At 59.0% G+C, this 24,328-nt stretch overlaps 7 protein-coding genes and 1 pseudogene across 7 annotated transcripts; 6 read left to right on the top strand and 2 right to left on the bottom strand.

Moving 5' to 3' along the window:
- Nucleotides 1-1,846: 1,846 nt before the first annotated feature.
- Nucleotides 1,847-2,713, top strand: ACA1_301750 (uncharacterized protein; the record flags this gene model as incomplete). The annotated part of the gene is made up of 2 exons (XM_004356937.1): nt 1,847-2,297; nt 2,430-2,713. 2 exons carry the CDS (start codon nt 1,847-1,849, stop codon nt 2,711-2,713), a joined length of 735 nt encoding a protein of 244 aa, XP_004356992.1.
- Nucleotides 2,714-3,406: 693 nt separating this feature from the next.
- Nucleotides 3,407-5,774, top strand: ACA1_301740 (uncharacterized protein; the record flags this gene model as incomplete). The annotated part of the gene is made up of 9 exons (XM_004356936.1): nt 3,407-3,479; nt 3,625-3,915; nt 4,045-4,185; nt 4,433-4,608; nt 4,702-4,973; nt 5,056-5,125; nt 5,200-5,311; nt 5,389-5,502; nt 5,596-5,774. The coding sequence occupies 9 exons, from the start codon at nt 3,407-3,409 to the stop codon at nt 5,772-5,774; spliced, it is 1,428 nt and encodes a 475-aa protein (XP_004356991.1).
- A 980-nt stretch (nt 5,775-6,754) lies between these two features.
- On the top strand, nt 6,755-9,000 carry ACA1_301730 (annotated as a pseudogene).
- A 484-nt stretch (nt 9,001-9,484) lies between these two features.
- On the bottom strand, nt 9,485-15,175 carry ACA1_301720 (amidohydrolase domain containing protein; the record flags this gene model as incomplete). Its single annotated transcript, XM_004356935.1, has 21 exons — nt 9,485-9,720; nt 9,783-9,864; nt 9,981-10,391; nt 10,502-10,657; nt 10,762-10,828; nt 10,937-11,136; nt 11,279-11,371; nt 11,462-11,575; nt 11,662-11,816; nt 11,892-12,131; nt 12,280-12,618; nt 12,685-12,815; nt 12,946-13,047; nt 13,153-13,291; nt 13,389-13,485; nt 13,574-13,697; nt 13,854-14,005; nt 14,075-14,120; nt 14,201-14,290; nt 14,601-14,812; nt 14,966-15,175. The coding sequence occupies 21 exons, from the start codon at nt 15,173-15,175 to the stop codon at nt 9,485-9,487; spliced, it is 3,396 nt and encodes a 1,131-aa protein (XP_004356990.1).
- A 397-nt stretch (nt 15,176-15,572) lies between these two features.
- On the top strand, nt 15,573-16,751 carry ACA1_301710 (seed maturation protein PM34, putative; the record flags this gene model as incomplete). Its single annotated transcript, XM_004356934.1, has 5 exons — nt 15,573-15,959; nt 16,034-16,143; nt 16,219-16,410; nt 16,488-16,542; nt 16,614-16,751. The coding sequence occupies 5 exons, from the start codon at nt 15,573-15,575 to the stop codon at nt 16,749-16,751; spliced, it is 882 nt and encodes a 293-aa protein (XP_004356989.1).
- A 238-nt stretch (nt 16,752-16,989) lies between these two features.
- ACA1_301700 (uncharacterized protein) lies at nt 16,990-17,913 on the top strand (the record flags this gene model as incomplete). Its single annotated transcript, XM_004356933.1, has 5 exons — nt 16,990-17,088; nt 17,169-17,290; nt 17,392-17,462; nt 17,593-17,703; nt 17,819-17,913. The coding sequence occupies 5 exons, from the start codon at nt 16,990-16,992 to the stop codon at nt 17,911-17,913; spliced, it is 498 nt and encodes a 165-aa protein (XP_004356988.1).
- Nucleotides 17,914-18,594: 681 nt separating this feature from the next.
- ACA1_301690 (Gephyrin, putative) lies at nt 18,595-19,584 on the top strand (the record flags this gene model as incomplete). Its single annotated transcript, XM_004356932.1, has 6 exons — nt 18,595-18,732; nt 18,833-18,919; nt 18,980-19,040; nt 19,109-19,190; nt 19,308-19,380; nt 19,480-19,584. 6 exons carry the CDS (start codon nt 18,595-18,597, stop codon nt 19,582-19,584), a joined length of 546 nt encoding a protein of 181 aa, XP_004356987.1.
- Nucleotides 19,585-19,664: 80 nt separating this feature from the next.
- Nucleotides 19,665-23,677, bottom strand: ACA1_301680 (uncharacterized protein; the record flags this gene model as incomplete). The annotated part of the gene is made up of 10 exons (XM_004356931.1): nt 19,665-20,282; nt 20,431-20,690; nt 20,748-20,760; nt 20,804-20,929; nt 21,046-21,135; nt 21,312-21,421; nt 21,547-21,790; nt 21,896-22,231; nt 22,562-22,647; nt 22,768-23,677. The coding sequence occupies 10 exons, from the start codon at nt 23,675-23,677 to the stop codon at nt 19,665-19,667; spliced, it is 2,793 nt and encodes a 930-aa protein (XP_004356986.1).
- Nucleotides 23,678-24,328: the final 651 nt, after the last annotated feature.

Below are 24,328 nucleotides of genomic sequence, written 5' to 3'. Positions count from 1 at the left end.
TTCTGTAGTAGTCCCGCGTCGTCTCGCGCTTGATGTAGTGTTGCGGGTGGGAGTGGCCGCGGAGGGCGGCGATGGTGGGGCAGAGGAACATGAAGCGGCCGCGGTTGTAGCGCGGCTTGTTCCAGCGGCCGTCGAAGGTCTCGTAGTAGCGCCCGAGCGCCTGCTGCGGCGTGAGGCCCGTCTTGAAGTAGCCCACGTCGATCACCACCCACTTCTGGCCGTCCCAGATCATGTTGAGGTCCTTGAGGTTCTGCACGTAGACGTTCTGGGCCGCCAGCATGTCGAACATCTCGCACAGCCGCCGCCAGGCGAGGTCGTCGAGCGGCCGGCCCTTCTCGTTCCACTGAATGAACCAGTGGTCGCCGCGCAGTCCGTCGATCCACCGCTTCACCAGATAGTCGCCGCCCTCCTCCGTGATCTCGGCTATGGGCAGCCCGAGCGACTGCATCCGCGCGTTCTTGGCCACCTCTTGGTGCAGCTTCTTGAACTGCTTCTCCGACTCCTTCCGCGGCACCTGAAGACCACCCCACCACGGACCGACAGCAACGAGTGACGAGTTTGCGGGTTATAATTAATCTCTTAATCTCTTCAAAAAAAGAAATAAATAAAGGAATTAATAAACATATATGCATGAATCTTCAGTAAACAAATAAAATAAGCATGTAATAATATTAATCGATTATAAATTTTAAAAAGAGGAGATCGTGGCGTTACCTTGAGGGCGAGGATGTTGCCGTCATCGTCTCTGACCCTGAACACAACGCCGGCGTGGCCATCATCGATTCGGCGTAGGATGGTGAGCTTCTGTTGCTTCTCAGGGGTGTGCACTACCTGGCCCGCCTGCCACTGTTCGTAGTCGCGCCCGAGCCGCTTTCGCGGATCCTCCAGGTACTGCTGGTTCATGGCGTTCTTCATCTGCTCCGCGATCTCCTTTTGCTTTTGTCGCCTCTCCCTCTCCCTCTCGTGGCGTTCGTGACGTTCCTTCCTCCTCTTCCGCCGCTCCAGGTCCTCATCGCTGGCCGTGGTCGTCGTGTCTGTGGCTACGATTCCTCCCATCGGCGACGGGGCTTGGGGCGAAATCGTCGTTTCCTCATCGCCCACGAGGCCGATCCCTCCCTCCTCCTTGGCTGGATGATCGTCGTCGCATTTCATCTTTTCCATATTATTCTTCTCTTCTCCTGCTGCTGCGATGTTGGTCATCTGCCGGCCGAGCTCTTGGTGGTGGGCAATCTCTCTCTCTCTCCTCTCTCGAATGAATGGAAGCGCGTAGCGAACGATCTCCCTTCTTTTCGGGTAACGTGCACGCAAGGCAACACAAAACCCGATGTGTGGTCGTTTCCGTAGGGCTGATGGTCCGGCGCGAGCGCGGAACGTGTGGTGAACTTGGCGAGCGAGCAGGAGCTACAGCAGGGCCGGACAGCAGCTTCACCCTTCGTCTCTCCGACCGTCGCACAACAGCTCTCTTCTCCGTTTTATGTATTTGTTTGGGTTTTTTTTGATTTATCGCTTGCTGTCGGCCGTCACCGCCGACAACCGTTGCCACGCAGAGCGGAGGAGCACAGCCACGTCAGCAAGCTCGCGAGCACAAGCCTTGCACCACAAGGATGGGACATCTAGATGCATTTCAAAAGAAGGGGGTCTTCGGTGAAACGTGACACGGTTTGAAATCACAAATGTCGCGTGAGATGAGCAGCAGCACGCAAGGGCTACTGGTGGACTCTCTGCCTGGGCGGCCGCCCTGCTCTCGACAGTCGAGCAAGCCAGGCGCCTGGCGCTACTCGATGCCATCCGACTCAAAGCCGCCAGCCCCCAGTTCCTGCAGGTTTCACTTCTCACCCCCCCCCCAATGCATTTCATCTTCAAAGCGGGCCTCACACAGGCATGCGTGGCACCACAGGAAGAGGAGCAGTCGTCTCGTCTCCTCCAGCTGCCTCGCGAGCTGCTCTTCGCAGTGCTGGCATGGGTACCCGCCATTCAGACCCTGGCCTGCGTGCGTTCTACGTGCAGCGCCCTGTTCGTGGTCGTGGAAGCCAGCGGAGCGCTGCACGCCGCGCTGATGACCCACCTCGCGGCCCACACCCGCGCACTCGTGGCCCAGCACACGTCGCCGCCACCACCGCTGACGCTGGTGGATGGTACCACCGACGCCAAGGCCACGGCTCGAGTCAAGGTCGCGGCCCAGGCCCTGCGGGCTGCGGTGGAGGTCGGCGCGAGGCGAGTGCCGGCCGAAATCCTCCACGAGCTCCAGCAGTCCTTCGACCCGCAGTTGCCCCGTCACAAGTGCTTCATTGCCGCGCGTGGCGAACAACCTGCCCGGCGCGCTCTTCGTTCTATCAGGTGCGGCCTCCCGTCGCACGCTGATCGCACGACACTCCTTAAACATGGCGCATATCGTGTGTGTGGATATGTTGGCGCGTGTGAATGTGCAGAGGGACTATGGGACGAGGTCGTCGCGGCGGCCTTTGCGACGGAGCTCACCTGGGGTCCACGCCACAACCAGAAAAGTGGCCCCGTTGCAGATGAAAGGCATACCGTCACGCGCGACGCGTGGTCGGGCGTGAGCACGCTCCAGCTGGGGCCGCTGAAGCACATCACCACCGCGCAAGAGCTCGACGACGCTTTCGCTAAACTGCCCCCACCCGCACCGGCGAGGCGACCCAGCAGCTGCGACGTCCGGATACGAGCGAGGTGCTGCGATGGTTTGCCCAACTGACCTGCGCCGCCGCTCCGTTCATGGTGTGGCAAGACACCACGTTCCAGGTTCGCTCCCTCCACTCTCTCACTTTCTTTCGATGTGCCCCTCAAAGGAAGGAAGACCATCTCACAACCGCAATCGGTGCGTGGTAATGTGCTGGCTTGCAGTCCCGCCGTGGCCCCGGAAAGGGAGAGCAGCGCTTCGTTCTTGTGGGCGCGAGGACCATCTGCATCTTCCAAACCGAGTACCTCTCCAGTGCCTGTGGCGGTCCCTACTCGGGCTTTCGCTGCGGCAGGGGCTGACGTCCTGACTGTCTGTTATTTTCCTTTTTTTAAGATTTTAATTCTTTATTTTAGAAACAACATCATCATGTCCAATGGAAAAGAAATTTCTATTCCCTTTCCCTTTTTCCCTTTGTCCAACCATGGAAGAACATCAAAGGCCAAGGCAAGAAGAAAAAAAAACGGGTGGTTTGTGCAGCCAAAGAACGTCATGTGTGCGCTGGGCGGGGTGCAGGCCAACACCGACGCCAAGTGATTAGGAGATAAGAACGACAGCTGTGGTTCACATTCCTTGAATGGGGCTGCCGTAGGGCGGAAATTTCGCCACTCGGCGCCCGCTAAAGCCTGAAGCAGCCGTGTAAGCACTTCCTCAATGCAAGTGGAAAAAGTGTGGCACTCCATGCAACTCCGCTGTGCCAGGAGGAGCAAGATGGCCTCCATGCACAGATCTTTAGCCTTGCTGTGCCTACTCGCGCTCGGTCTTGTGTTTGCGTACTACAGGCGTACTGCACTGTACAGGCACTCCCCCTCGTTGGTGTGCATCTCCCTCTCCCTCTCCCCCTCTCTCCCTCTCTCCCTCTCTCCCTCTCTCCCTCTCTCTCTTTCCCTTCATTTTTTACAGTTCCCCCATCCGCGTTCTCTCCTTAGTTCTCATAACCAGCCACCAACAGCAGGACGAAAGATTCTTCGCTGCGGAGTTCGATGACTCACCAGAAGCAGAGGAGATCGAAAGCGACGCCGAGGTGCGGCCGCACGAGGCGCGAACATACGAGTTGCGGCCGTACGAGCGGCGTGGACTCAAGCGATCGGCCGACCACCAGCCTAGCGAGTTCTTCCGCGAGCAGGTGGCCAAGCCGCTGCCGTGGGAGTGGGACCTGCGCCACCTCACCGCCCACTCCTTCCCCATCACCGCCTCCTCTCCGTCCTCCGCCACAACCGGTGCGTGTGGTGCTGGACATGTCTGCCGTGGCACGCACGCACGCACGCACGCACGCACGCACGCACGCACGCACGCAGTACAACACGTCGGTGCTGACTCTGATCTCTGACACGAAACTGCAAGAGCAGGAGGGCGGTGGCTCCGGGATGTGGCGAGCCTGGACGACCTCATGGCCAAGTACGCCGTTCTCCACCAGCGCATCCTCAGCGGCGAGCTGCCCCCGCGATACGTGGTGTTCGTGAGCAACCCCGAGTACGGCTACGGCAACAGTACGCATGTCTTCAGTCCTTGACTTCACGCTTTCTTCTTCGTTCTTCGTTCTTCTTCGTTCTTCGCTGACTCTCTGGCCGTGTCTCTACCAGGATTCAGGTGCTGGTGTCGACCTTCGTTTTCGCTCTTATGTCGGAGCGCGCCATCCTGAGTACGCGGGACTGCCACTGCCTTGTTCTCCTTGCGCTGCTATGCCGCGAGTGTGTGTGCATGTTAACTAGTTTGGTGTGTGCGCTATGGACGTAGTTGATTGGCCCCAGTCGCTCAACGTGCAGATAGCGCACCGAAAGGACTTCAAGGGTGCTGCGCCCATGGTGGCCAACCTCGACCACCGCGATCTGTTCGAACCGCCGCCCGGCGTTCAGTGGGACCTCACCGCACCGCTCCGCTCCCGATTCACGAAGGCTCAGCAGGCCAACGCCGTGCGTCTCTTTTCCCCACAGGCCTCCCCGTATCATTACCACCTTACACCCCTGGCCCTCGCTCACCCGCCTCGCCCCGCGCACACCTCATAGACTAAGCGATTCCGGGAATTCCCCACCGTCGGCGTGTGCGAGGACCTGTACGAGTGGGAGCACGATGTCGAGTGGGTCTACATCGCCGGCTGGGACTACTTCGCGACGTTCCTGCTCAACAACGACTACCACGACAACGTAAACCGGGTGCTCAGGCCGTTCCACGACCAGCTTCTCTATGTGGTGGCCAACGCGCTGCGCATCATCCACCCGACGCTCAGCATCAAGTCGGCGACGGAGAGCGTGCGCGATCGCCTCTTCGCACCCTACAGGTACCGCGCAGGCCTCTTCTCGTTACTACATTTTTGATATTCTTTGGCAGAATGCGACAAGGTGCTTACCACCAGTGGGCAGGAATGAAGGAATCCTGGGCATTCATCTGCGAACCAGCCACCCCGAGATCCCTGTCACCCCATCTCTCATAGTACCCGCCCCCTTTTTTTCGGCGGAAGATGTGCCGATTGACTCATACGTCCAATGGGCGCCTGGAATGTGCAGGTCCAGATGATCCGCTGTGGGCTGACCTCGGGCTACAAGGTGTGGTACCTGGCCACGGAGGACAAGATATGGTACAACAGGTTCGCCGAGCTTCTTCGCCAGCACGATACCGGTACGACGTCCAGTTCAGCCCTCCCTCCTCCCAATCCACCTCACACATGGTCTGTTGTTTGTGTCGACACTTAACAGGGCTTGCGGTCGATGACTTCGGTTCTCTGAGTGGAACCGATAGGCCGGAGCCCCGCCGCCGGGTGAAGCTCCTCTTCCTCGATCGCAACGTCACGAAGCGCAACAGCATCGAAGGTGCCGGCTCACTACGCAATGACAGCATTGCCTACGGCCCTTTCTCATAGTGACTCTGCTGCTGGTGGTGCTGGCATCCGTGTGTGACTGCAGGGGCGAGGAACGCGTTGAGCGATATGTTCCTATTGACGGCGTGCGACGACTTCATGATGCTGTGGGGCACCACGTTCGGTCGCCTCGTGTCCGCCATTGGCGGATTCAAGGTGAACTTCCCCCGGCACTGCCCATATGTGACAAACGAGCCCGGAGCTGACGAACTAGGGGCGCTGTGAGCAGGAGCCGATCACAGTGATGAAGCATCAGCAGTTGTGCGTGCGCAAGCTCACGTCAGAGCCATGCATTTACACATGGGACCAGCTCCAATCGTACGCGGGCCGCCCACTATTTCATTCACATCCACCACCCACACATTTCACATCTCTGTCGACCGTGTGCGTGTGCGTGTCGCGTGCAGAGCACCGTGCTACAGTAACTCAATGCAGCTGCCCTCCATGCTCTACTCCTCCGATGCGCCTTGTCGCGAGTTCTGAGCGCACTACCACATAATCCATTACGCGCAACGAGGAAGCGTTCCTCCGACCCACCACACTCCCGGGATTATTTATTATTTATTATTTATTTCGCACTACCGCACGAGGCGCCCTATCCTTCTACACTCGCGTTGGTCACCAAACCTTCTTCTGGGTTCTGCTTCTCGGTCCGCTGGATCTGCTGCTGATGCGGACACCACGCAAAAAGAGCAACGACCCAAGCAGGGCGGTTGTCATGTGCGTAGTTCCCTTTGATTTATGTTTCATATTTTTTTTCACCTTTTTTTTGTGATAGTGGATTGGTCGGCATATTCCTTTTTTAGATATACCAACTGCATATTCCTTTTTTAGATATTTGTGATCCAAAAAGAACGCGTCGGAAACAAGAACCGGCCAAGGTGCCAACTGTTGTTGCCCTCAGTCGTAGCCCGTAGAGACAGCAGCCTCAACCGCAGCCGCCCACCGCTCACACCCAACGACGCCGTCCATGGGGCCCAGGAGGATTCATGTGGTCATGCTGACCCTGCTGGCCATCTTCAGCGCATCGATTATGTTGGTGTCCTTCAGCCCCAGCCTCGCCGTGGTACCTTCGTCCCTTCCCCCCCAACAGTTGAACAAGAAGGAGGGGCCTAGAATAACCTCATCATAATCATCATCAACAACAATTAATGTGTTCTTGTCTTGAACAACAGCACAATGGCGTCCGAGGTGGAGGTCGTTGGATGACGTTCTCGATCGTTGGGGGAAATGACATTGGCGAGGACGGGTCTGACAACTTCCGACGATGGGAGCGCGACCACGCCAAGCGGGAGCTGCTGGCCCCGCCCGATGGCGGCTCCGGGCTGGCCGAGCTGCGGCCGCACGAGCGACGCGGGCTCAAGCGCTTCGCCGAGGTACAGACGCAAGACTTTCGCGACCACTTCGTCAAGCCCCTCCCCTGGGAGTGGAACCTGAGACACCTCACCGACCTCACCTTCCCCATCACCCTTCCACAAGTCAATGATGGTTCGCAACTCCCCCCCCCCAATCAACCCCAATTCTCTCCTTCTTTTCCTTCTTCCTCTACTTGCTTTCAGACATCATCTTCTTGTTTCCTCTTCTGGGACTCAAAACAATCGTTTGCCTGAACGAACAGGGAGGAGGTCGCTACAAAACGTCACGAGCCTGAAGGACCTCATTGCCCAGTACGCCGTTCTCCACCAGCGCATCCTCAACGGCGAGCTGCCCGCCCGGTACCTCGTCTTCGCGGCCAGCCCGGAGTACGGCTATGGCAACAAGTGCGTAGAAACCCCACCACCATCTCCTTCTCTCCACTCTCGACCACAGCTCATCAAAGACACTTCACTGCAGGATTCAAGTGTTGGTCTCGACCTTCGTGCTCGCCCTCATGTCCGAGCGCGCCATCCTGGGTACCCCCACCGCCCCACCACCCCACCGCCACCCCACCGCCACCCCACCGCCACTACCACCCTTTGGAGAACGTAGGCTCACCCCGAGGGATGTTGTTGGGTGCAGTGGACTGGCCGGAGGCGGTGGACGTGGAGATCTCGCGGCGGAAGGACTTTGTGGGTCCTCCTCCGCGCGTGGCCAACATCGACCATCGGGAGCTCTTCACCCCGCCGCACGGCATCCAGTGGGACCTCGCCGCCCCGCTCCGCGCCCGATTCCAGCGCGCCAGCGCCACCAATACTGTGCGTCATCTGATCGCAACACCCGACATAAGAGCCTGGCTGACACCCGGTTGGTGCATGTGCGTGTGGTTCTGTGGTGCAGACCAAGAAATTTTCGGACTTTGCCGGGGCGGGCGTGTGCGAGGACCTGTACGAGTGGGAGCGCGATGTCGAGTGGGTCTACATCGACCACTGGGACTACTTTGCGACGTTCCTGCTCAACAACGGCCACCACGACAACATCAACCGTGTGCTCAGGCCGTTCCATGACCAGCTGCTCTACGTGCTGGCCAACGCCCTGCGCGTCATCCACCCGACGCGCGACATCAGGCACACCACCGAGAGCATGCGCGACCGTATCTTCGGACCCTACAAGTACGTTACCACCAGCGACCTAGCTTCATTCTTCAAAAAACAGACGCGGTGGCTGACCTCCTGTGCCACGCACACTACAGAAACGAAGGAATCCTGGGCATTCATCTGCGGACTACTCACCCAGAGATTCCTGTCACCGATGAACTGATGGTGCGCAGCCCTGGTCCCACCGGGCCATCGCCCTGTTTGATGCGCTGACGCCCCCCCTCTCTCCTATCGACCCACCACCACACAGATTCAGATGATCCAATGCGGGCTGGCGTCGGGCCACAGGGTGTGGTACCTGGCCACGGAGGGGAAGGAGTGGCGCGAGAAGTTTGCCCTGCTGCTGCGACAACACGACACCGGTACGACTGCGCGGGCACTCCCCAAAATCTCATCGGATCAGATGTTAACATCAATGGTGCGCGCAGGGCTGACGATCAATCGGGGAGGTGGGCGGGAGTCGAAGCGGCGGGGCGTGAAGCTGCTCTTCCTGGACTCGGACGAGATCGAGCGCAACAGCATTGAGGGTACGCCGCATCCAGCCTGCCAGTCGACTACGAGTAGTTTAATTTATTGTCTCACTGCCTTTCTTTCGGTTGGAAAAAACAAAACGCAGGGACGAGGAATGCGTTGAGCGAGATGTTCCTGTTGACGGCGTGCGACGACTTCATGATGCTGTGGGGCACCACGTTCGGTCGCCTCGTGGCTGCCATTGGCGGGTTCAAGGTATACTTCCTCGTCTTCTTCTTCTTGAGGAGATCATCAGCTGGGGAGCGCTAACGACATGACATGGTGGTTTGTGGGAGCAGGAGCCGATCGCCATCATGAAGAACCGGCGAGTATGCGCGCGCAAGCTCATGTCGGAGCCGTGCGTCTACGTCTGGGACAAGCTAAAAGCGTACGACAAGCCACCCACCACAGCCCCTCAAGTCCCGTAGTCCTACACCTGCATTCAGAGCTTGCATTGAGCGTAAGCGTCGTCGTCGTATATTTCTGTTGTGCAGAGCGCCCTGCTACGACCACTCGATGCAGCTGCCTGCCATGATCTACTCCACCGATTCACTCTGTCGCGAATTTTGAGTTGCAGCCGTCAGTCAGCTTGACTGCTGCACCCCCCACGAGGCCCACCGCAGCACCACCACCCACGAAGAAATGAACGTGCGTGCGAGCGTGTGGACCTCACTACACTACACACCGCACACCACACACCACATCGCAACACCCACACACCACTACTCATTACCTCCCCCTCTATTCCCTCTCTACCAACACGAGACTGAGGCCACGGCGAAACACATGAAGCACACGTGTCACACCTTTGCCTTGAATGAACATAGTCCCCTACTCCGCATATGAGCCTCGCATACGCAACATATTCGTGTTTTTCCAACACAACCATACACGACTGGTCATCAGAGGCGCTTAGAGAGAGGGCGTGTTGAGGACGGGGCCGGGCGGCAGGGGCCGGGCGACGGGCAGGATCTGGTCCATGGTCTGCGCGTCGTAGAGGCGGCCGTCGAGCATGACGTACTTGACGTCGCGCGCGAACGACGTGTTGGTCAGCGGGCTGCTGGCGGCGTCGAAGAAGATCAGGTCGGCCAGCTTGCCCGCCTCCAGCGAGCCCAGGCTCTTGTCCAGACCCAGCGCCCTGGCGCCCGCTGTCACCGGCAAACCGGTGAGCACCTGCGCGCGCGGGGGGGAATTGGAGTGGTGCCCGTACCCATCGTGGCGGTGTAGAGCACTTGGTAGGGCGTCAGACCGCCCTGCTCCATCATCAGCATCTCCCAATGGAAGCCGATACCCTGCGCCGCCGCACACGCCGCACATGCCGCACACGCACACGCCGCACACGTCAGAGAGCATCATTCATGGTATGGCAAGAATGAAGAGAGATGGAAATCACAGGTAGCTAGGGTACCTGCTGTTGGCCGTGGGCGCCGGTCTGGACGAGCCCGCCGGCGTTGAACACGGCCGCGACGGACTTGGCGGTGGAGAAGTGGTGGTAGTCCCACGGCGCCTGGGCCTTCTCCCGGCGGAGCGACCGCGCCATGACCGGCGCGTTGGGCGCGAACCGCATGAGCCGCGGGTCCTCCCACACGTTCGTCGCCTGGTACCAGTACTCCTCGCCCCAGAGGCCCCCGTAGTTGACGATGAGGGTCGGGGTCCAGGCCGTGCCGGACTGGGCGAACAGGGTCACCACGTCCTTGTAGAGCGGGGCCATGGGCAGCGAGTGCTCGATGGTCGTGTGGCCGTCCACGATCTGGTTCAGGTTCCAGTAGAACATCATCCCGCCCTCCGGCACCACGTCCATGCCCAACTCGCGCGCAGCCTGTTTCGTGTTTCGTGTTTCGTTTGGTTTGTAATGTTAGCGTTTGCGTTTGCGTTTGCGTTTGCGTTTGCGTTTGCGTTTGCGTTTGCGTTTGACGAGTGGGGGAGTACCTGGAGGAGCTGCTGGCGGGCGGCGCGGCACGGCTGGTTGTAGGACTTGGCCGAGAAGGCGCCGTAGGCCTTCAACCGCCGCAGCGCCGTTCGCGCGTCCTCGATGCTGTCGATCTCGCAGTGCAGCGGTCCGCCGCCGCCGTAGATCACCGTGCCCTGCCCACCCATCGCCATCGGTCGGCAACACGGCCCGCATGACACGACACGACACAACACAACACACGACACGCGCGGGAAAGTCACAGCGGTGGGGGCCGTACGGTGCTGAAGATGCGCGGGCCGATCTTCTTGCCGCTTTGGACCAGCTCGGCATCCGAAAACACGGCCCTGCACGAACCAATAATTAAGTAATAATAAAAAGTAATAATGAAATGAATAAAAATAAGAAGAAAAAGATATAAGAATAAAAATAGAAGATATATAATGCGTGCGTACTCGGTGTCGGCAGACGGATTGTGGAGGGTCGTCACGCCAAAGGCCAGATTGGCCAGGAACTCCCAGCTCTGCTCCACGAACCAGTCGCCACCACCGGCCCAGTGGGCGTGGACGTCGATGAATCCCGGCAGCACCACGGCGCCCGCCATGTCTCTCGGCTCGGCGCCAGCCGGGCACGGGACGTCGGTCATAGGACCCAACTACACGCAATAATCAGTGTCGCGTGTGCGTGTGCGTGTGCGTGTGCGTGTGCGTGTGCGTGTGCGTGTGCGTGTGCGTGTGCGTGTGCGTGTGCGTGTGCGTGTGCGGTGAAAAAGAGGAAATAAAGCAGAGGCGGCGTACGGCTTGGATGCGCTCCCCGTTGACGACGATGCGGGCATCAGTGATGACCGACTCCGGCGTCTGGTTGGGCGTGGCCATAGTCACCAACGTCACCTGAAGACAAGATTACAAAAGAAAATGTGAAATGTCGAGTGAGCCGCAAACAAACACCGCGCACACCGCGCGACCAACATCCATGCGTACGTTGTCGAAGCACACGAACGTGGCAGCGGTGCCGACAGTCGCCTGGAAGCTGAGATCGTAGGCCGTGGTCTTCCCCTTCACGCAGTCAAAGTCCATGTTGTCGCACGCCAACGCCTGGCCACACCCATCACAACCAACCAAGCAACCAACGTTAGTGAGAGCGATGATGGCGGTGAGCGACGTGCCTGCTGCGTAGAGACGCGGTAGGCTTCGGAGGCGTGGATCCAGAGTAGGTCCCACTTGCCCTCGCCGTTCTTGGCCCAGGTCACGTAGTGCAGGCCGTTGGCCGACGCGCGCTGCAGGCGCGACGGCTGGTGGCCGGGCCTGGACGACACCGACACCGGCTTCTTCTCGCCTGCCAGCAGCGCCCACTCACCATCAGATGACGAGACCACTTGAGCGCAATGCGGGCGTACGGGCCGACCTGTACCGTCGAGCGGGGTGACGTAGAGTTGGTAGAATTCGGTGAAGGCGACGACGCTCTCGTCGGGCGCGACGTGCAGGGCCGACGCGTACTTGCTCTGGGCGAGCACCTGGGCCTTGCCGGTGGCGATCTCGATCTTGACCAGCTGGACCTGCGGGTAGTACCCGCGCTGGACCAGCACCGACTTGCCGTCGGCCGAGAACGACGGGCTGTCGCCGCTGGCGGTCAGCAGGCTCGACGTCCACCCTGTCACAACCGTCAGGAGCGACACGCACGAAACGCACGACACGCACAACACACGACACACGACACACACGACACACGACGCACGACACGCACAACGCACAACACACGACACGCACGGCACACACGGCATGATCGAGAGAGTGACTACCTTGAGCGGTCTTGGTGGCGATGTAGATTCCGGCATTGCGGGAGTACTGGGATCCGCTGAGGGAGTCGCCGCCATAGCGCTGGTAGACCAGCTTATCGTCGTCCACGGGCGAGAACTTGGGGAATCCGTAACGCCCGGTCGGCAGCGCGAGATTGCTCACCTCGCCCACAGCGCCGGTCTGGAGGTCAATTGCGACGATCTGGATGGTGGAGAGGGTGACGTCGTCCCAGAGCACGTGCACGATCTGGCTGCCGTCGCGGTTGAACGACGGATGAAACTCGAACGCGGCCGTCTGCGCGGGCAGGAGTTCCCTGGCGGCGCCCGCGGGCAGCGATTTCCCTGCCACGCACGCACGCATGAGTCCCAGAGACCAGCGCGCGCAGGAGAAGGGAAAAAAGAGGGGACGGCAGGGCACAGCCGTACAGTAGGTCTTGCCGAGGGCGGTGTAGGCGACGTAGTTCTGGTTCAGCACCGTCACAAACGAGGCCCAGTTCGACACCTTGACGCCGAAGGTCGTATTGGGTCCGGCCGAGTAGCTGCAGCAAACCAACAAAATAAGTATAACTACTCGTTATTTATTTATTTATTGAGATAATAATAATAAAATAATAATAAATAATTGTAATAAAAGAAAGAGAATATAGTGGAGTTGGTGGAAACAAGTACGTCTCGGTGAGGTCGACGCTGGTTCGCACGGTGTCGGCGACAGGCAGCTCAACGTTGATGGTGAAGGGGACGTCGGTGGCTTGGCCAGTCGCAAGGTTAATCCTACACCGGGAGAGAATTACTTTACACGTCAGCACACCGACAGCATCGCTAAAATGTGCTCCAAAAGAATGAAGGGCAATAGGAGGGAGCTGCTGGGTGCCCAACCTGGCAAATTTGCCGCCCTTGACCCAGATGAGCACCTCGGCGTCGTTGTTGATGAAGGCGAAGCTGGGGTAGATGCCGCACGGGGCAGACGACTCCTGCTGATCAAAATCCAACAGCCTGTACACGATCTTCTCGTTGCCTGCCCCGCCACGTCAGTAGGAATTAATATTGAATCACGCGCGTCGTGTGCGGTGTGTGTTGTGCGGCGTGTGTTGTGCGGCGCGTGTGGCGGGTACCGGTCTCGAGGTCCTTGACGACAAGGGTCGTGTTTTCGTAGATGCGGCGGATGAAGGCGAGCGTCTTGCCATCCTTGGACAGAACGGGGCGAGCAGCCTGCGCAGAAGTTGGGGGGTGGGGGGGGGTGAGCACACAGGGCTGTAGTGGTCCGGGACAACACTGCGCGCGTGGAGGCCGAGCGCACCCCTCCGGGACCGCCAGCGAGTTGCTCCGAGGCCTTGGTCGACAGGTTGAGCCTGCTGATCGCGAAGATGCCGGCGTGCGGGTCCTTGTTGTAGTTCCAATACGTCGAATCCCTCTCGTTCTCACTGTGTGTCGTGTGTGCGGTGTGTGTGTCGTGTGTGTGTGTGTGTGTCGTGTGTCGTGTGTCGTGTATGTGTGGGGGCAAGGGACGTAAGCATTCATTGAATTCCTCCAGTGGGGAAGTGGAGCTGGTGGTGGTGTCGTGCCTGTAGTAGACGAACTGGCCATCGGGCGAGTAGAAGGGCTCCTGGGGGCCGATCTGGGAAGAGGGCGTGACGCGCCCCACGAGCCGCTCGCCGCCATCCTTCTTCACGCCGCCGACGGGGTACCGCCAGAGCTCGCCGGCCGGAATCGACCGGGTGGACGTGTACCACTGTGCGTGTGCGGTTGTGTGCGTGTAAGCCATTGCCACGTCAAAGGGGAGAGAGAGGAGGCGCTGAACCTTGACGGCCACGAAATAATTGCCGTCGGGTGCCCACATGGCATTGCTGGTGGGCAGGGTGGGCACGCGCGCAGGGTGAGCACCACAGGTCAGCTGGAGAATCGAGCAGGGCCGGGGTGCAAGCACCTGAGCGAATGGAAGGGCTCCTCGGTCAGCTGGCGCGAGGTGGAGGTCGCCAGCTCCATCTCCCACACGTTGTCACAACCCGACAGATCGCTGCACAGCCGATACAGGGTACGCAGCCGTAAGTAGAGCCAGAAGAAGAACAGATGATGATGATATGATGATGATGATGATGATGATGATGATGATGATGATGATGATGATGATGATGATGATGAGAGTAGGTGGTGGTCGTGCCTGGTGAAGATGATCTTCTTGCCGTCGGGCGAGTAGCGCGCCTGGCTTTCGAATGCGGCGCCACCCCGCAAGAGAGATGCCACGCCACCCTGACCATTAATGAATCATCATCACCGCCATCATCATGAGTGAGTCGGCCGCCATCGTTGCGCAGCACACATGAGACTGGGGGGCTGGCGCGCATACGGCGATGGGCAGGGTGTAGATGTCGCCGAGGAGGTCGAACAGGATCTGCTGGCCGTCGGGCGAGACGTCGATGTTCATCCACGTGCCTTCGTTGGTGGTGAAGGAGATCGTGCGCGAGTGGTTGGCCGTAACGCTCCACGGCGCGTACGGACCCAGCGGGAAGTCGTTCGTGCTGTCCTCCACGTTCGGCACCTGCACATATTTATTTATTATGATGTTTATTTATTATATATTTATTTATTATATATTTATTTATTATGTTCTAAAAGAAATCGTGTAATTATTATTTTATTATTATTTTTATTATTTATTTATTGTAATGGATTGTGGCAGGACGGGGCGTACGGGACAAGGGGTGGGGTTGGTAGAGGGCGAGGAGTCGTCCTGGCTGGTGGCGAGAACGATGGTGGCGATGAAGAACGCCAGGCAGGCCACGCCAAGCACGACCACCAGTCCGACCATGAGACGCCACCGCGTGAGCCATCTGCGCAGGCCGTGCTGGTCGTAATCGATTAGCGTGCGTCCGCCGTAGAGGGGCCGCTCCTCATCCAACATCTTCTTCTTCGACCTCGGCTGTCTCCTCTTCTTCTGTCACGCCGACACTGACTTTGTCGATCCCTTTTTCTTTTGGTCAAATTATTTTGCACTTTATTATTTATTTATTATTTTACTCCCAGCGTTTCTATTGGGTGCGAGTGAGCCAGTGCGGGAGCGACACGTGAGCGCATTCCGCAGTCCTAGGGGTTGGTTAATTGGTTGCAGGACAGGGCTCATGAACGTACTCACCAACTACAACCCTGGTCGCCTACGAATTTCGACTGATTATTTGTTCGCACGATGCTGATCCGGGTTGTGGGCGAGCTCACAACAAAAAGCAGAGGTACCCTCACACCGCTTCTTCTTCATCAAGACTCAACACACAGCACACAACACAACCAACAACAACAACGAGATGGCGTCGCAAGAGGGCAAGAGACCGACCGCGTTCCCGGAGCAGATGCAGAGGCACATGCCCGGCTATGAGCACGAGATGGAGCCCGCACCGCAGTACCTGGCGCCCAACTACAAGGGCAGCGAGAAGCTGAAGGACAAGGTGGCGATCATCACGGGCGGCGACAGCGGGATCGGCCGCAGCGTGTCGATCCTCTATGCGCGCGAGGGGGCCGATGTGGTGATCGTGTACCTGCCCGAGGAGCAGAAGGACGCCGACACGACGAAGGGGTTGGTGGAGAAGGAGGGCAGGCAGTGCCTCTGCATCCCCGGTGACCTCAAGAAGTCGGACTTCTGCGACAGCGTCGTCGACCAGACCATCAAGCGCTTCGGCAAGCTCGACATCCTGGTGCGTTCCCCCCCCCCAAACTCCTCTTCTACTTCAAAACAGATTGCTGAAGGTGGGCTGGGTGGATGGTGCAGGTGAACAATGCCTCGTCGCAGTGGGAGTGCGAGAAGATTGAGGACATCACCGACGAGCAGCTCGAGACCACCTTCCGCACCAACATCTTCTCCATGTTCTACATGGCCAGGTACTGCCCTACTCACATTCCTCACGGCCCAACATATACGTGCTGACTTAGAAACCTGGAACGTGAATGGTGCAGGGCGTCGGTCAAGCACATGAAGGAGGGTTCATGCATCATCAACACCACCTCTGTGACGTGCTACAGGGGCATGAAGACCCTGCTCGACTATTCCTCGACCAAGGGCGCGATCACCACCTTCACCTACTCCCTCTCGCAGAACCTTGTCGAGAGGGGCATCCGCGTCAATGGCGTCGCCCCCGGCCCCATCTGGTAAGCCGCTCTGATCCCTCTCGTGCCCACCAACCCCCAAGTGCTCACACCACGGTCTGCGGCCTCACCTAATGCAGGACTCCTTTGATTCCCGCTTCATTCAAGCCCGAGCGTGTCAAGACCTTCGGTCAGGTACGGACATCAGAGCATGGGCGGTGGTCCAGTGGTTCAGACGTGGTCTGATCGCTTGCTTTGGCTTGCAGGAGGACTGCCCGATGGGTCGCGCCGGCCAGCCCGAGGAGGTTGCGCCCTGCTACGTGTTCCTGGCCTCCAACGCCGATTCCTCGTACATCAGCGGCCAAGTGCTGCACCCCAACGGAGGCTCCCCCGTCCACGGATGATGTGTTTGCTCACTGGCGAACAAGAATAAACACTCCCATCAACATCCACAACCTCTCTGTTGCGTGTAGAGCACCACGCTCAACGCACCACAATGTGAGTTGTGGAATTCAAAGCACGCAGAGAAACGAACAACAGATTTCGCAGGATTCACAGACCCTGGTGCAAGCAATCACCAAGACCATTCTTTTGATTCAATCAATCAATTCAAAACTAAGCCACCTTGCCACAAGATCGCGAATGTATTCGAGTTCATTTGATGATGAAGGAGGCTGGTGGTGCTGCAGACTAGATTCCAACTTTCGCCACAGGGTGGGCTCCTTCATTGCAGGCTGCCTTGTGCGCTCCCCCTTCTCCCTTCGTGTGCTCTGTGTTCGTAGATTGAGTCTGCAGCCCCCAATCTGACGATGTCCTCACAGTTTGTAGCAGGGTGGCTGATCTGGATCGATGGCGCCGTGGCTGGCAACCAGTTCAGTGGCTGGAGAGAGCCACCGTGGTATTTCTACTTGCCTGGCTTCATCTCCACCTTCGTTCTTCTCATGTGCGCACCCTCCCCCCCCTTCGAATCTTTCCGCGAGCTGTCGATGCTGACCACCGCTCTTTGGCCACCTTCTTCTTTTGTCACTTCCTCAATCATTGAAGGATGAACATGGTGTCGTTGAACGACATGCACCCGTTCTCGCTCATGTTTTCGGAAGACATCAGCCACAAGGGTACGCCGCCATCCACCAGCCGCCTGAGTGCTCGCTCTGCGCGTCGAGCTACCCACTCCCTCGCGCTGCGCGTCGCTACCGGCCTCACGTCACACACTTGGCGTTGCGTTGCGTTGTGTTGCGTCTGCAGTGCGCGCGTGGCTGTTTGTGGCGTTCGCGATCGGCTTCGGAGCAATCGGGGCGTCCATCTGGATGTGCGTGGACAGCTACCAGCACGAGAGCGGCTCCAAGATGTGGCCTGGTACCCCCAGAACTACACCAGTGATCACCTTCAGCTCACCACCACCATCGTTCTGATTCTCACCAACGATGATCTTTCTCTCGCCACCTTCTTCTTCTTCGTGGTGTGTGTTCAGGCATTTCGCTTATCTTGCAGAACGCCATCATCTTCGCGTCGTCCGTGGTGCTCCTGTTCGCCAGGAAGACTGAGGAGGAGGAGATGATCATGTAAACGCCAGGCCATCGCCTTCTCTTTCCCTTTCTTTTCGCTCTTCGCGGGTCGTGTACATAATCGTCTTCTTCAACAGACCACCACCATCAACACCCTCTTGCTCTTCGCTATCAGTTATTGAATTGATTTTAAAATCGTATAATATTATTATAATTATTTATTTATCTCTTTATTATTCTTTATCATTTATCTCAATATTTTAATTATTATTTTTGCGCGAACCAAAATAAATGGGGAAAGGCGGAGGTAGAAGACGAGGGAGAGGGCGAGCGGGAGGGTAGCTACTTTACCGCTACTGGCAGACGGTCGCCGCTTGCGGGATCGGCCTCTCTGCAATCGATTGGTAATAGACCAGCACATCGCAGGCCTTCGAATTATTCTGAACTCACTCTGGGTATACCACAAGTAGCCGTGGGTGTGGACATGGGAAGTCGGAGGCACATCTCTCCTTCATCAAAAAAACTTCAACAAAAGAAAACAAAAGATTGAAATTTATTAAGAAAAAATCAAATAATAAATAAAACGAAAATTGAACGAAAAAGAGGACTGCGGGCTGCGCCGTCGGGCCTTCGCAACAGAACAGGAGGCAAGAGGACGCAAGGAGCAAGGTAGCAAGATGGTGGCTCATTTCTTTTGCGGATGAGGCAGGATTTTAAGTGATTATGTTGGCGTGCAGGCAGCATGGCAGAACAGAGTGGGCACACGACAGTGGAGGTGGGCGTGTTGACTGTGAGCGATCGAGTGTCGCGCGGGGAGGCCGAGGATCTCAGCGGACCTCTCGCCATCTCCATCATCGAGCAGCACCTCAAGCACGCCAAGGTATGCTCCTCCACCTGTAGTGATTAATAAATATATAAATAAATATATAAATAAATATATAAATAAATATATAAATAAATAAATAAATGCTCTTTCGCAGGTTGTGGCGACCGCTGTGGTTGCAGATGAAGTGGACGACATCCAGCGGGTGCTGAAGGAATGGAGCGATGGACGTAAGCTGCAGCTCGTACGTCTTCCCCTCCTCGCACTCCACTCCTGGGTCTCTCTTACCTCCGCCGGTCCCCAGATTCTCACGACCGGAGGCACCGGGTTCGCGCCGCGCGACATCACGCCCGAGGCCACCAAGGGTAAGCCGCCCCTCCCCCCCCGTCGGCTACGGTGATTTGAAACCGTATTCTGACGGATTGGGACCCAGCGATACTGGACCGGGAGGCGCCCGGGATGGTGGTGGCCATGGTGTCGGCCTCGCTGCAGGTCACCCCGCACGCCATGCTCAGGTACGCGTGGCCACACACACGCGCTCGTGTGTCGTCTGATCAGACCAGGTGGCGCGGACGAAAAACCTGACGGTCCTCGTACGTGCGTGCGTGCGTGTCGTGGGTGTTGCGATGCAGCCGACCAGCCGCCGGCATGCGGAAGCAGACGCTGATTGTCAACCTCCCCGGTAGCTCGAAGGCCGTCAAGGAGGTGAGCACTCGACCCAACCCAATATCTTCTTCGTTCTTCTTCGTTCTTTGTTCTTCTTTATTCGTTCTTCTTTTTATGGCTCACGTTGCCGCTGTGCAGAACATCGACGTGCTTCTCCCGGTGCTTCCGCACGCGATCGGCCTCTTGAGGCAGGACCCTCGCGCCGCGCAGCCTTCGCAGCACCACAAGCTCGACATGAAGTAGAAGCCTCGCCGCCTGGTTTCCACACGGCCTGTCAGAAACAACGCAACAAGCTTGCGCCCTGGGCTTGGGCCGTTCACCTTTTATTTGTGGAAGACGACCCGGAACTCATCGTCACCGTTGGCGTCATCCGAAGCGCCTGCGGCGGACTTGTAGCCATCGAGCACCGTCAGCAGTGGGTCGTATTCGTACAAGTCGTTGTCGTTGCTGTCGGCGTCGCCGCCCTGTGTGTGGCGTCGCGCTGCCGTGCCACCATGGTCGTCCTCTTCGTCCTCCTCCGAGTCGCACAGCTCGTCTTCGCCGTAGACCTCGAAGCTGGCGTCCTCATCGAGGGACGCGTCGTCATCATCGTCGTCGTCGTCGTGGTCGTGGTCGCCATCGCGATCGTCATCACCATCGAAGCAGCTGCCGGGTGCGCGGCGTGGGTCATTCGCATCTCCGGGAAGGCCCCACTCCTCCGCGGGGTCGCCCCTCCGGCGCAGCGTGAACGGAAAGCCCGTCGTTCCCTCCGCCTCGTCGTCGTCTTCGCTGCTCAGAAGCTCCTCCTCTTCATCTTCTTCGTCATCGTCATCGTCGGCGTTGCGAGCGCGCGGATGGTGACGGTCGTGGTGGGGCCGTGTGAGGTCCTCCCGGCCGGCACTGGTCGCGGTCTCGATGCCGGGACCGCATGTGCTCTTCACATCGCTCAGAAACTCGCGCATCTTCTCCGCCACGCTTCGCAAACCTACCGATTGCTTGAGCGCCTACACACGGCACGACACACACGACACACACACGCGCGACAAACGCTCAAGCGTGAGCGCCGGCGCTCCGGTTTGTCACGAATACAAGAGAGGTGGTGCGCGGTACCTTGGGCGACTTGAGGTCGATGACCAGCACCTCCTCGAGCAGGCCCTGGCCGTAGCTCGCCAGCTGCGACAGGAATGACAGTGCCTCGCCCCGGTGCTGCGATGACGGGTCAGACGGCGGCAGGCGCTCTGCTTCTTCCTCCTCATCGTCGCCGCCTGCTGGGCTCGACACAGCGGCCAGCAGACTCCGCATGCATTGCTCCAGCGCTGCGAACACCCGCTTGCAGGCCGCCAGCACCGTTTGCACCCTGGCATCCGCCCCTATTAGCCGCCGTGCCGAGTGCGGCGTGTGCGGAGTGTGCGGCGTGTGCGTGGTACCGGATGGGGTAGCCTGCGCGTTGGGCCAGGGCAAAGGCGGCGACCAAGCGCCGCACCAGGGACAGGTAGTCGAGCGTGAGGCTGCAGATGCCGCCGGACGAGCTCAGCACTTGAGCACGCTCGGCGGTCGCAAGCAGCGACGCGCAATGCCCGCTCACGGGCACCAGAACCCCACTCAAAAACTGTCACCGCACACATGACACGCACGACACACGACACGCACACGCACACGCGCAAGCGCGAAGGTCAGGTGAGCAATGGAAGAAGAACGGAGCGGGCCGCTGCGGACGGAGCGTACGGTGGGCACGCTGCGCTGGTGCATGGACGCGAAGACGTGGTGGTACTCGAGTTCCCTCGTGCACAGGAAGTCGATGAGCGCGAACGTGAGCTCGCGTGCGCACAAAAAATACTGATGCCGTGCGTGTCGTGTCGTGTCGTGTCGTGTCGTGTCGTGTCGTGTCGTGTCGTGTCGTGTCGTGTCGTGTCGTGTCGTGTCGTGTCGTGTGCGGTGACGAGCCATAAATTAGAAAAGCGATGAGAGGGGAGGGGGGGGGGTGAAGGTACCTTGGAGTGCGGGAGCAGAGAAGAAAGGGACCGGAGCAGAAAGGCGACGTAGACGCAAAACGGAACAGCGCCGTCGCTTTCTTGGACTGCCGCCCCGCTCAACCACTTTTCTGCAATCCCCCAGATCAGCGCCAAACATGCGCCACACGCACACGCACCACCGCACACGCACCACACGCACACGCACACGCACCACCGCACACGCACACGCACGAGACGTGATGTGCGGATTTACCTGGCAGTGGCGGGAGTCGACCGAGTGCGAGGGAGCGCGGGAAGGAGGGGAGGAAGTGCATCGACGGGAAGACGGACGAGAGGCCGCGGTAGATGGGGAACGCGATGTACTTGCGCTTGCGGAAGCCGCGGGTGAGCGCGAGCAGGACCTTGATCACCAGTCCGGCGAGGAAGAAGTTCTGGCACTGCGTGAAGAGCTTCGTGAAGTGGGCGTAGAGCGACTCGAGCACCTCGACCGGGCGCGCCTGTTCGTTCGAAACACACCGCACACACCGCACACAACATGCGCGTCAGATGGCGAGTTCGGCTAGCCTCCGCATTTAGTGTGTGTGTGTGTGTGTGTGTGGTACGTTGGGCGTATCGAAGTAAGCGCAGCAGGAGGCGAGCAGAGATGATGAAGATGAAGAGGATGAAGATGGTGGAGGTGGTGATGATGAGGTGGTGATGGTGGTGAGATGGCGAAAGAGGTGTTCGAGAATCTGGTAGAGGGTGGCCAGGGTGTCCATCTTGGCCTTCCACGCATCGAGCGTGGTGCCGATCTCGCGTTGGCCCGCGAGGTCGCTCTCGCGCTTGTTGATGGTCTCGCGGCGATACAGGTGAGACACCTCCAGGCGCAGGTGGTGGACCTCGTCAGACAGCGTGCGGGTGAGCCCGAGCAGGAACGGCACCAACTGCTGGCCCGCATCCTCCACTGACGCCAAGACACCGCCCCCACACGGCCCTTCTGGCGGCGCAACTCTACACAGACATGACACAGAACACATGACACACACGACACACGGCACACGACGCACGCACGACGCACGACGCACAGTCAATTTATGTAATTTATGGGCACAAAGGGGGAAAGGCCGAGTGGAGCATACCGCGCCCGGGTCAGGCCGTGCAGAATAAATAGCGCAAGCCGAGCTGTCAGATCTGTGCACGATGGCAAGTGGGCCACCGACTATTCGTTTTTGGGAGATTAGGGTACACACCACGGGCTCCTTGGGAGGCCTCAAGGCCATGACACGAACCTTGAGCAGGTCAATGCAGGTCGACAGGTCGAGGTGTGGAATCACATCTTCGTACAGCTCGCGCAACGTGACAATGAAGGCGACCGCTATCAGAAGAACGAAGAACGAACGAAGAACGAACGAACGAAGAAGAGCGAAGAAGAAGTCAGCAAGAATCACTCTCACGTATCGCCCACGGGGGCTAGGGCTGGTGGAAGGGCGGGTACCCGGTTGTGGATCCCTCGTCGGCGGCTGCTGCTCCGACTTGGGCGTCACGCGATCGGCCTCTTGCTTGATCGCGCAGCCATTGGCCAATGGTCCGACTTTCTCGCTGCGTGGCGCGACTGCCACGTCGATGGAGTCGGCGGCGCTCGACCTGCCCCGTAGGGGCGGACCACCTGCCGGCGACTCGTCTGTGTCGTCTTGAAGTTCGTCATCACCAGTCTCCAGGTCCTCCGGGCGCACCGCGATTCTCACTCTCTTCTTCGGCCGCGCGCTCTCGGTCTCGGCCTTCGCCTGTGGTCGCGGTCGCGTGAGCGCTAGTGGTCGGCAGGTCAAGATCGCTGGAAGCTCATCAGCGCCGTCCTTCTCCTCATCCGGCTCCACCTTCAGCAGCACGATCCCGTCATCGTCATCGTCGTCCACGACAAAACTCTGCCGCGTATCGGCGCTCGCGCTCAAGCTCGGGCTCGGGCTCGGGCTCGGGCTCGGGCTCGGGCTTGCGCGGACTTGACGGCCACTAGGCGAAGCTGAGCGCTTGACCTTCCGTGGCTGAGGTGGCGGCTCGTCGTTGAAGGCCTCCTCCTCCTCCTCCGACTGGCAGGCCGCACGCAGCTCCTCGGCGGACTTGGCCAGGGCGCGCTCGAAGCCGATGCGCGCCATGAGCCACTCGCCGGGCGTGTGGGCCAGGCGGGAGACGGCGGCGACGGCGGCCGAACGTGGCAGGCTGAGCACGGACGAGCACAGCAGGCAGCCGACGAGCGATGCCAGGGCCAGGCGGACGATCTGGCCCACCCTCGCCTGCCTTCCGCCCTTCTCGTTCGGCGGAAACAGCGCGGCGGCGGCAGCACTCGCCTCACCGCCATCATCGTAGTCGGCCGTCGCAGCCTTAAGCAGGTCAGCGAAGCGCCCTGGCATAGCGAAGCCAATGCTCAGTTTGTCCGCCGCCTGCTGACGAGAATCAAGATGTTTAGACAACGACAAGCTGATAAGCCCACGTGTGTGTGTGTGTGGTGTGTGTCGTGCACCTGTTCTGCTTCGATGTTCGCGGTTTGAAGCAAGGCCAGGTAGGTGGGCAACACTTCGGTCAGGTGCTGCAGCCGGTCCACGAGCGCGACCCAGCGCTGCCGTCGCCGCTGGTCCTCCTCCTTACCCTCACCCTCACCCTCTGCTTCTTCGGCTGCGGCAAGCAGGTGGGCCACGATGTCCTGCAACCCGGCGTGGTCGGCCTGTAGGTAGGCCGCGATCGAGAAGACCACGCTCGGTGGCGGCGATGAGGTCGCGCGGGGCTCGCCGGCGATCTCCGACAGGGAGAGGATCGTTGCCGTCGCCGCCGATTCCTTTCCTCGACCGGAGCCGATGCGCCGTGCGATGTCGGTGGCGGCAGATGGCGGGCGCGTCTCTGTCGGCAAAATGTTGAGGGCTTGTAGATGCGGGATGAGAAAACGACGGCCAATCTGCGCTCGCGATTCCTGCAAGGTGGTTCACAGGTGAGCCAAATTGAGTCCTCGTGTTGTGTGAGTTGGTGTGTGTGCGTGTGTGCGTGTGTGTGCGTGCGGTGTGCGGTGT

The sequence above is a fragment of the Acanthamoeba castellanii genome (genome assembly GCF_000313135.1).
Source record: "Acanthamoeba castellanii str. Neff unplaced genomic scaffold scf7180000083222, whole genome shotgun sequence".
NCBI lineage: Eukaryota > Discosea > Longamoebia > Acanthamoebidae > Acanthamoeba > Acanthamoeba castellanii.
The sequence above is the reverse complement of the archived record's forward strand: the minus strand, read 5'-3'. Positions and strand labels throughout refer to the sequence as shown.